General features: G+C 37.6%; 1 protein-coding gene across 1 annotated transcript in view; it reads right to left on the bottom strand.

The window, feature by feature from the left end:
• Positions 1-255: 255 nt before the first annotated feature.
• Aff2 (ALF transcription elongation factor 2) overlaps positions 256-11,850 on the bottom strand; it is a 495,719-nt gene continuing 484,124 nt past the window's right edge. Inside the window, exons 16-20 of the mRNA XM_052170362.1 lie at positions 11,028-11,099; positions 10,598-10,691; positions 8,343-8,395; positions 3,775-3,965; positions 256-451 (exon numbers count right to left, since the gene is read on the bottom strand). Of these exons, the coding sequence (XP_052026322.1) occupies positions 330-451; positions 3,775-3,965; positions 8,343-8,395; positions 10,598-10,691; positions 11,028-11,099 (532 nt within the window). The 3' untranslated portion in view covers positions 256-329. The remainder of the gene's footprint in view (positions 452-3,774; positions 3,966-8,342; positions 8,396-10,597; positions 10,692-11,027; positions 11,100-11,850) is intronic.

The following is an 11,850-nucleotide window of genomic DNA, read 5'->3' as shown; positions in this document are numbered from 1 at the left end:
ATGGACCTATTATCATCACATGTGCTTTGCATTCTTTGTTTTGAATCGTGTGGACTTAACTCAATATTGTAGGTATTTTCATTCCATAAAGCACAAAAATAAGGAGATATGAGAAATGCATATCAAATATTAAAAAATAAAACATACACTTCTCTCAGGTTGTAGTGTCCACTTACAATGACTTCAGTTTTTCACAGATATCAAAAATGCATAAAAACAAATATAATGAAAGAGAACTTTCCCAAATGAGTGGAGTTCCACCAGTGACCATCAAGGCACTGGGATAGATAGAGGGATGAGTGCTGATGCGAAAGTTGGCAGAGTGCCCACTACAACAAATGAGCATCGATGCGCAGCCAACACAGTCCCTGGCGAACGTAGCGGACAAGATTGGTCATGCTGCTGTGCTGGGTCAGAGGCCCCATCAGGGTATCCAGATCACCAAAGAATTCTGAAAATCAAAATATACTTTGTCAAGCCTTTATTTAACATCATAAAATTATACACCAGATTAAAATACCAGACTGTTGTATTAGTCCACAATATTACAATCATGTGGACATTAAAAGAGTCATTCATTTGTTCATCCATCTGTTAATATACTCCTTCATTCAAGCAAAATTTAAAGGACTTATTTGGGAACCTAACTTATTAGGCAGAGTATAAGAAACTCCAGTAAAGATGAGCAGTCATCCAGCATTAATTGAATGTCATGGAAGAGTCTGCGGTAGAAAGTCTTGGTACTGATTTTGTAGGGGTAGAAAATGATCAGCAAATATCTGCCAGATGACATGATTATTTCTGGCTGACTTGAGAAATGGGATAGTCCTGAGGCTACATTACTAACTACTCACCTGTATGACTTGAGTATTAAAATACCTGCTTTGGGAGAGTGTATGTGGGGAAGACTATATGGTGTCTGAAAAACTCCCTAGGCACCCCTTTTCACATTTGATTTGTCTGATAGTTTGTCTCATTTTACTAACATTTTTTTTCTTGTTAGCTCCCCACAGGAAAGGCAGCTTTAGTCTTCTACGAGAAACCATTCCCATGTTGGATGAAGATGAGAAATCCAAATCAGAACAGGGGTGGAACTGGAGACTGCTTTAAAGTGGCTGAGACATCCTTCTGCCTTCTTAGAAGCAGTTTCTATGCATACATTACATGTACTTGATTGCTCAACAGATGGTATTCCATTGAACAGTGCGTTTATTCTTTATGTTTTATAGAACATATGGGCTTCTTCTCCAGGTATCAACTTCATTTGATTATGTGATACTTTTTAACCTGAGCAATGCAATAAAAGGAATTTCTGTTGAAAATGGAGTAAATTACTTCTGGCATTGAAAGTTATTCCTTTGGTAACATAATACTAAGAAAAAATGTTAAACAACTACTCTTTGTTGAATGAATGTGAGCCTTATGTGAGCTAAGACATCCCCAGAAGATTCTGGGCAAAGCTGTCTTTGGCATTTTAAATGAGACTGCCAAGACACTATTTTAATGATTACTTCAATAGGGTAATATATTTAGCTGGGGTATATAGAGAATAGGACTTTCTAATCATAGGGCAGAAGGTAGATTACTCCATTGGCCTGTATCAGGACCACAACCTTCTGTAATAAACTATCTGCAGCTGCAAGAGTGGGCATGCACTGGCAGGGATGGAGGCTTTCTACCAAAAGTGTTAACAACGCCCATCTTGATGTCACAGCTTTCCTTGAGTGGAATGTGAAGTTTTTAATCCAAAGAGAAGCTCCTGAGTTATGTCACTTCTATCTACACATGGTAGATACCAGAACACTCCTCACATCCAACCAAGTAATAAATGACATGCCTGCAGAACTAAAGATTCTAAGTACAACACTCCACATTAGAGTATCTTCCCAGGCCACTGAAGAGCCCAGTGGCACAATCACTAGCATGCATTCTCTCTGTTGGTACAGTGACAGTGTTGTTTGTATTCAATATTAGGCAAAGTATTGAGCAATGGCTTGTCAGGCTATGCTAATCATTAGATTAGTACTATTTTACACTACATTCAGCACTGTCATCACATTGCTCCTGGAAAAATCTGCTGTTAACTTAGAAGAAACTACGTGAACAGATTTTGAAAGTGAATGTGATTATAAAGGAAATCCATAAATATTAAACTTCCCCCAGTTACTGATATAAAACAAGACAGATTAGAACCAGATAGACATATCTCAATATGCCAATGTCTTTGTTCACAGTTCTAGAGCCTTTGTCGGGGGGCATGTTATCTGGCAATTTTTATCTGGGTTTCTAGAAGTCTAGGAAAGCAGACTACATAAAAATTTCCTTTGATCAGATTACTGAGTTCAAGCCTTTTACCAAAGGTATCTAAACACCTGCCTCAAAATATGTTTTCTAGACAGGCAGAGTAGCCTATTGGTTTCAACTCACATTCTGAAACCAGATACTTTGACATTCTCCTCCTGCTTCTGGCAAACTTAAAGAGTTCTGTTGCAATGGGAAGTTTGCCCTCAAATATCCTCAGTATCTTCATCTATAAATAGGAAAAATGGGGCAACAAAAAGCAAATAGCATAGTACCTAGGACATAGGAGTTAGTAGACCGCAGATGTAAGAAAGTGTATATATTCTCAGGAGTCAGTAGAAGTTGAGAGCTGGATTTAGAGTCAAGTCTATGTCTCAAATAATTAAATGAGCTTTGATAACCATGGAATTGTGTCTATGTGTTATATATACATGCATGCTGATGTATGAGTTGTCTTCTGCTATAAATTGCTTTCTACCTAAATTTATTTTTTATTCTGTCTGTACATGTGTGCATGTGTGTGTGTGTGTGTGTGTGTGTGTGTGTGTGTGTGTGTGTGTATGTCTTGCATCCTCAAAACTCATACTGATCAGGACCTAGCAAAATCCATGTCCACCCCCAAACAACTAAGATTGTGGAAGAGGCTAATTTTTGACCATTGCTGGTAATATTTCTATACTCTGGCCTCCTTGTAACCTCTTTCATGTTTGATTCTAATAGATCCCCAGAAGTCTCCACCTTGTTTTCAACTGGCCATTCTGTTATTAGTGGACTGAAAGAACCACAGCAAGTGAGTGGACAGAGTAAGAGTGTGGTATTGGTTTTACTTTCCAATGACATTAGGTTGGTGAGACTTTATTTTGAGTCTAAATAATGGCTGAGGTCACAGATAGTGGCACAAGTCATCAATGATTATTGACCCTTGTAAAGCAGGGTCTTCTTTCCATTTGTTCTGTAGCACATCTCGTGTCTTCCCATAAATAGAACGTTGATCTTCCTGTCAGAGTGTGAAGAAATTCCAGATAAACTTTTAGTCCTTACTTACAAATGCAAACTGTATTGTCATGTATTCATCTGTAGCTGACAAGTATAATGAAGGTACCTGACCTTAGTTCCACCTCACCTTTCAAAAAATAAACAGTAGCCAAGAGGACTTTAATTAATTTTTGAATCCCTCACTCCTTTTGCCTTAGGAATTATTTCTTTATAATCCTTGTCTTTGAGTGAAAATTTGAAAATATCATTTGCAAATACATTACAGATTAGATAAGTTTAAGCTTTAAAGGAGAATAAACATTTAGGCCTTGAATCAATCCAAGTGTAAAAATAAGTTACAGTGTCAGCCCTAAGCTCTCACCTAAGAGACAGAAATCAGAACTGAATAAGATAAGGCCAACAGGCACAAGGGACCTAGTCCTTCAAAACACAGGTGACCAACTACATCCTCATCCTTAGCCAAAGAAGAGATCATACCTTTATTGTCTCTTGTCAGTTTGTCAGCCATATCCCAGTGTTCATAGCCCCGAAGCACATTACTGGTAATATTCACATGGCTAGCAGCCATGTGGTGGATGCGCTGGGGAATGGTGACAGGGCCGTTGTTACAATTCCCCATTGAGTTGATGGGAGAGACATTGTTGAGAGACACTGGGGATGGAGTATTCCTGGAGAATGGAAAGAGACAGGTGAGGTAGGAAAGAGTTAAAGCAGGGTTTTGGATGCATACAGCATGGAGGATCCCTTGTCTCACTGGGATCTTTTCAGAATACCACTAGTCAGAGAAAAGTTCGGGTAATAAAGATGCTTGAAACTTCATATGAGTGCCCACATCCCTTTGGCCCTTTTCAGACATGATCCTACAGGTTTGGTCAATATAATATATTTATTTAGAGGATCTCCTGTAGGAGATACATATTGGCACTGCAGGTCTATATATCATCTGACTAATCTACCCAAGTCTATAATGCTGCTACTAGAAAAACTCATCTTTATTCATTGCTCTAACTAGAAACACTGAGGTCCTAACTGCCTCTAAATTGGAGAGCCATTGTGTACACTGCTGCTTTTAAAATAGAGAAGAGAGAGGGGGAAAATGAGAGGGAGAGGGGAAGTGGTAGAGAGAGGGAGGTAGGGAGTTGGGGTAAGAAGGGAGGGAGAGAGAGTTGGGTAAATATTACTTTGGCATTAATACTTCTTACAAAATTGGCTCTTACTTTGAGTATATAAAACATATAACAATGTTTAAGAAAAAGAAAACACTCAGAGCTTTGATGCTTTCTCTACCTGCTTTAGAATGGTTACTGACAGAAGACATGATGTACAATTTTGGTATATCTTCAAAGTGTTTTGTGAAAACCACAGTGACAGGTCATTACAAATACAGTTGCCACAATAAGCCAAATACAGTTTTTCAAAGTCCCTTGAGATACAGCATTGGAGAAGCTAGAAAAAAAAGGAAGACTTCAGGATTTTTTAAGATGTGTAACATAGATGGACTATTAATTGATGACTTTATCATCATGATGTTTTATAAGGATGAGGACTTCAAAGTTCTTAATTTTGACAGTTCCAGTGTTTGGCCACATTTTTTATTGAGCTCTAAAGCATTAATAACAATGAGTTACCTTTTGGGTACACATAGCAGAAAGGTAATGTTTTTCAGACCTGAGCTTAGGATAGCCTAATACAGACTTGCCTAGACAGGCCTGAAGGTATTCACTATGGGCAGGATATTTTCAGTGAGTAAAACAAATAGGCATCCCTATGTGGCAATACATTCCTATAGTTTCAGATACTTGAGAGACTCAGAAGTGAAGGCTGTTAAGGATAGAGTTTTGAAACTAGACTAAGCAACAAGACAAACACATAAACAGCAGAAATGAGTAAGAACTATGTTTAAGAGTCTGCTTTTTGAAAAAAAAAAACCTCTTTTCCACCCCAGAGCAACATCAAGAGGCCCTATAGCATATTCCATGCGCCAGTCCTTTATCAACTTTTATTATTGGCAACTTGGTATCTCCAAGGTGGCTGTGTTTCTCAGTCTATACCTGCTCACAGCAGAGAGGCATATACATTTGATTTTGGAAATAGGTCGCATATACCTACATGCCGAAGAGCTACTGATAAGCTCTGTGAATAATTGAAGCTGAAATTTTCATTTTCAGATACATATAAATTGTGCCTACCATCATGAGATAAAGTTCAGGTATTTCTGTCAATGGAGTCTATTTTATGAAGTGTGCTGTTCTCAGGAGAAAAGTAGATCTTCAAATCTGCTATGAATTTGTGTGGTATAAGAATATGTGAGGGTTTCCCAACTCTGGTTATGATATCTGAGATATTGCCCTGCTTCACCATAGTATGATTTATTCCCAAGGCAGGGATGGGATATAGGGATTTCCAAGCCAAGAAACAAGTAGCAAACAGGGCTAGTTAGTAATACAAGAATTAATATTTTTGTCTTCATAGGTCACATGTGCTATTTTATAATCTTCCTCTTTGGTAATTATAACTAACTCCTAAATGTTAGTTTATAGATAGAAATTTATATATCCTTATTTGATACCTCTGGAGACTACAAGCTGCAAGGAGATACAGTATTTAAAAAGTAACTGTAGGTGCTAGAATCCTAAAATGCCATAATTCTAAACCCATCTTAACACAAAATTGCCATGTACCACCAATCATGGCCCTGACGGACCTTATTTTCCTACAATGTTTTCTATCATGTCTGTAAGTCACATGGAAAAAAAATACATGTTGCTTTGATTCATAGTTCTTGAAAAGTCTGGTTTTTTTTCTCACATGTGGAAGCTTGAAAAGAGCAAGTTTATAGATGCAGCGAGGCGAATTACAGTTAATACAGGCTAAGAAGGAGAAAATGGAATAATTTGAAAACTGGTCCAAAATCCAGTTATTTACATAGGAAGAATAAGTTGTAATGTTCTACACATAGTGGGGGAAGGGTAATTTTATATGAACTTACTCTATGGTTTAGAAGGAGAGGAATTGTAAGATTACTAGCAAACATAGAAAGTATATATTTAGGAACATGGCATTCTGATTATCCAGCTTTGATCATTATATATTATATATATATATTAGTTCATCACATTGTACCCCTGGCCTCATGGGGAACATACTTCCTCCGATTTCTCTTTGCTCAGAATCGCATTTCAGATATTCCATGGCTTATTCACAATTCACTTTGACAATTTTTTCTTTTTAGCTTCTTCCATGAGATTAACTATAATATAATATAATATAATATAATATAATATAATATAATATAATATAATATAATATAATACAAACATTAAGACATTGAACAAAGAAATTGAAGAAGAAAACAGAAGATAGAATGACCACCTATGTTTATGGACTGGTAGAATTAATATTGTGAAAATGGCCATCCTCCCAGAAGTAATTTAGAGAATAATTTAATCTGCACTGGAATTCCAACTCAGTTATGCATAGAAGTTGACAAATAATCTGAAATTTCATTTAGAAGTACACACAGACACACATTGCCCACCCTACCCCACTCCAGACTACACCACAGCACAGCATGACTGTCAACCTAAGGGAGTGCACTTTTGTTGACTGACGCTTGAGAAGCATTACATGAGTCTTTTGATGTGACCTCACAAGCTTCAAATGTGTTTCTTTGATTTCTGAATTTAACACACACACACACACACACACCACACAAACGCATGCGTACACACATGCACACACATATTATTTCCAATGATTTTTTACAAGCTGCTTACCTGACCTTGCCATTTCTTTATTCTGTGCTTAGAGAAAATGGCTTTCTCTGGGCCTTTCAATGGTTATATAATGGTTATATTTATTTTCTAAACTTCCAAAGAGAGAAGCCGTGTTTCCTTTTGTTCGTCAGTGTAAGAGTAAGACCTAATTCAACCACTGAAGTGGTGCTTTCTTTCAGCACAGTAATTGAACTAATGTGTAGTTCTTAATGGATTTCTTCCCTGTCTCTGAATGGCTTTATGGTCTCAGAGTAGAGTTCACTGGCCCATGCTTTTGGAGTATACTTTGTAGATATTTATAGAGTGACAGTCGAAGCTATTCTACTCATGAGGAAGGTATTTTGATCAGAGATGCAGGATATTTGAGATGATAAGAAATGGAAAAAAGCAGGCATAGCAGGTTCATTGTGAATGTGTCCACTGGCATCTACTTTTTCTTCCTATATAGACAGGAAATGAGCTTGGAAGAGATGGGTTACTTTTGAAACCAGAGCTGCCATGGCTAGTCAGCAAAGTTAGCAAAGACACATTATGGAGACAGAGTGGGGTGCATAATTGCTCTCTGTAAGTATCATCTCCTCCATGGTCCCCAGTTAGCATAAAACTTTGTACCTTTCATTTCAAAGTGAGAAGGCCAGATCTAGTAGAGTGGCCTCAGTTCTATACCAAGAGTCTTCTGCAGACTCTCTCTGTAGTGTTCTGAAGTCTAGGGGCAACCCTAAGCCAATGGGACTCTAAATAAGGCTGTATGTCTGGGTCCATCCATGAGGTCTTACATCAGCATCAGAGTACATCCTTTTCTATTTAGGTCAAGGTGTTTTAGTACTGATATAAAAATCTCCATGAATGCCTAGATAACTGGCTGACTAAGTACCTTTGCATTTTTAGCTCTATTATGCCTTTGGTTTTATTAAACATCACTTACCATATATCAATGAATATTTCATTGACTTTTCATTACCAAGCGAATCACTGACAAATCATTGCAGTGGATTTAACTTTATCCCACCTTCCAGAAATGGTATGTTGTTTGCCATCTCATTAGCAGATATTTTATGGCCGTAATTTAGCTTATAGATCTTTAAGGAACCACAACATTTAAAACTGTTCTGCCTTTCTATCAGCTGAAACCGGGCAAGAATTCTGTGTGCAGAAAACATGACTGGAGTCTTGAAATTGTCCTTAACTCTTGAGCAATCAATGTAAAATATGTGGGGTCTACCAAATCATTCATTTTCATGAAAAAGCAATTTTTGGTAGCATACTTACTTTCCATTGCCTACCCAAGGAGATGGTATCTGAGCAACTTTTGAAGCATTTTGCTGAAAGAGAGAAAGAGAGAGGGAAATAAGGACATCTATTTTGTGTTTATTAATTCTGAAACAGATGTAAGTGTGATTTAGAGTACATTAATATTGATTGCAGCATTTCGGGATGCAGAGCTAGGGTGTATGTGCACATCAGCACACCACGACGTCACTCGATGAAAATAGCTGCTTAGGATAATTAGTGGGCTCCAATCAGGACCGTGAAAGTCACTTGATGAAAGATCTCATATACTAAAAGGCCCAGTGAAATCAGACTCAGATCTCCAAGAAGTGCTTTAATTATCCTCATCTGAAATTTATTCTGTGAAACAAGCCCTTCAGAGAAAAGTAAGTTTTTCTTTCACCTTTAGCATAGTTGCAAACTTTTCCCATGGGATACAGGTTTGGCTGTAATGTCTGATATCTAAGGAAGATGTCATAATCAAGGAATATATTTCATTCACTTGTTTGTTTTCAGGACTCATTGTGATTTGTGGTCATTACATGCAAATTTTCCTGACTGGATGTTTTCTATGTTTAGCAATGCTACTAGTCCAGGGCTGCATTGCAAAAGTTGTGGAATTCAAAACCTTCTCTTGTTTCTCTGACAGCATCTGGCTGATTTATAGTACTGGCTTCTTGTTTTTGTTTTTTGTTTGATTTTTTGTTTTTGTTTGTTTGATTGCTTTTGGTTTATTTTTGTTTGTTTGTTTGTTTGTTTCTGTTTTGGTTAGATTTTGATTTTTTGTTTGCTTTTTTTCTGGCTACATCCTTTTGGATGAATGAAAAACCTGATATTCAGCATATACCATAACAGGTCAGGGATACAGCTGATTGTGACCCCAGTCTGAGTCAGGTCTTCTTTTTGCAATTGTAGTCAGGCTGGTGGTCTTCTACTACCCTCTGGTCTCCAATCCAGCCCCCTTGCAAAAGGGGAATTTGAAAGGGAGTTAGTATTTGCAAGAGTTAGTAAGAATTGAGTGCTGCCCTGGTGTCACAGACACAGACTGTATTCTGATGACTTGATTCAGTTTTCAACCTAAATGAGTGCAACGCATTTACAGGCTCCTTAGCATCTGTTTGATGTTTTCCCATTCTCTCATGAGGCACAGAGGACAGCTATTAGAACAGTGGCTACCAGTGAGATGATAAGGACAGCAGCATGAGAATTCCTTGGAAAGTTGTTAGAAATGCACATTCTTAGACCTCAGCCAGGGACACTCAGACTTGACACTCTGGTTTTTGTTGTTTGTTTGTTTGTTTTTTCAGGTTCCTCTAGGGATTTTAGAAGTTCAGTGAAATTCAAAATCCACCTTTCTACAGTGTACTAAGAAAGAACTGAGGAACTGTTGGATATGATCCCTTTTGATCCACATGAGTGCTAGCTTTATGGTATTGCATCCATACCACACAGTAGCTGGGAATCTTGTTCATAATTCCAGTTGAATCACAGTGTTGTCATGCAGACATACACTGGTATTCATAGGCTACTTGCTGCAAGGTCATGATATGGTTTACCTCATACAACTGCTAGGTGCAATGTGGCCAAGTGGCCACAAGTCATTCTTCTCTACAGTCAGGCCTTTAGAAAGGAGCGGTGAACTACCTTAATTCTAAGTTATAGCCAGTGCTAGTAGACTGAAGCTACATTACAGCACAGAGTAGCTAATCCTAGTACAAGACTGCTGCTTGGATTTTATGTTGGTTCAATTTTCAAATATTGGTATTGTATTTTGTGGTTACCTTTCTTGTTCATTAGTAAACTAAAAAACAAACAAACAAACAAAAACAATCTCAGCTCTCTAGAGGATGTCTTCATCCTTCTATTTTCTTTGGTAATCAATGCAATCAAATTCCTTAAACTGAAACAATGGCACACCAAAGAGGGACATAAACCGATATCCTATATGGTCATGGTGACTTCTGTCACAGCTAAAGGATTTCTTGGCTAGATTTAAATGAGACTGTAGACACAAGTTATAATCACCTCCATTCGCCCTAATTGCAATCAAGAGGCTGCCATAGGCCATTTGTACTACTACTGTGTACCTTCTTCCTTAGCAGTCAGAAGACTAGGTGGCCAGCTAAAGGAAAGAGGTTGGGCTTATGGCAGTATCCATCCTCTCTTAGTTGTTTGACATCTGGTTAACATGCCCAGCATGTTTCATTAGGGTTTGGGTCACTGTCTACGTATGAATCATACAAAAGAAGGGTTACCTTAAAATATTCCATCAGTGATCTGGAGTACTTCATAGCATGGTCCTTCTTCAGTTTAAACATCCTCAAATAAAGAAGTGACAAGCATCGGTAGCTGGGTGAGGATAAAAGGATTAAATTAATGACAGTGCCTCATGAAGACCATATACTGTTAAATACAAAAAGTCATATCTTGCAGTCACTTGTCTGTGTAAATAAAAACACTTAATAAATGAAGGTGGAATTATTAGTGTCCCATTTTAATAAGGGTATAAATTGCAGTAGGGGGAGTAGATGTTTAGTCAGCAACTGAAGAAATTCATTAGCTATCCTTTAACAGTTCACCAGAAAGCCAGAATAATGAGCTGAGGTAAGCTGCTTAAGTTGATGTGGAGTGTTCACATCCCTCTGCAACATTTCAGCAGTTTCCTTGTACCTCTGTGCAACTCACCATAATACTGCTAGCTTTTTATCCCCATCAGAAGCCAAGGGGCTTGCAAAGTTCTTCAGTCTCATTGCATACCTTTGAAACAAACATAAAGAACTACTTTAGTGGAAACTGGATTACCTTTTGAAATTTTGATTGTCAAAAAATGACTTAGGCTCCCCTCCCTTTCATTAAAGTTGGAGGCCAGATGGTCTTTTCCTAAAATCATATACAAAAGGATTACCCACACAGTATAATGGAACCTGATGTGACATGAAGAACTGAACTCTACAAAAGCCAGTTTAATTGTGGACTCATGTTTTAGAATAATGTTGTGTAATTTCTACGAGTTTCTGGCTATGTATAAATGCTGGCTGGCAAAATATTATTTCTATTAGCTTGCTAGGTAAACAATATTACTGGTTTTATATGCATGGTAGTCAAATATGTCAGTCTTACTTCACTTTATGACAGATGAAGCAATAATAAAGAATTATGTGTGACATTGCCTGGGGAGGCCTCAGTCAGGTATAAACTCTTATAATGGCTCAAGTTTTGAATGTGTTCTTATAAAAAGTGTGCATTTATGCATTCATGCATGTGTGCATGCTTCACAAGGGTGTGTGGCTGTGCACATGTGTGTGTTAAAGGAGAGCTGATTTCAAAGTGTTTTAAGAGCTAAAATACTTTATGGGACTTGAATATTTTGCCTTCCTATTCTCTTTAACTCTTACTCTTTCATGCTGCATTGATAAAAGATCAAGTGGTCCTCTTTTCCTCTTTTTTTCTTTTCTTTTTTTTCCTTCTAGTTGAGCACATCTCATTCTGAGCATTCAGAGTCTTGAGA

This window comes from Apodemus sylvaticus, chromosome X (assembly GCF_947179515.1).
Source record: "Apodemus sylvaticus chromosome X, mApoSyl1.1, whole genome shotgun sequence".
Lineage (NCBI taxonomy): Eukaryota > Metazoa > Chordata > Mammalia > Rodentia > Muridae > Apodemus > Apodemus sylvaticus.
This window is presented reverse-complemented; position numbering and strand designations above follow the sequence as displayed.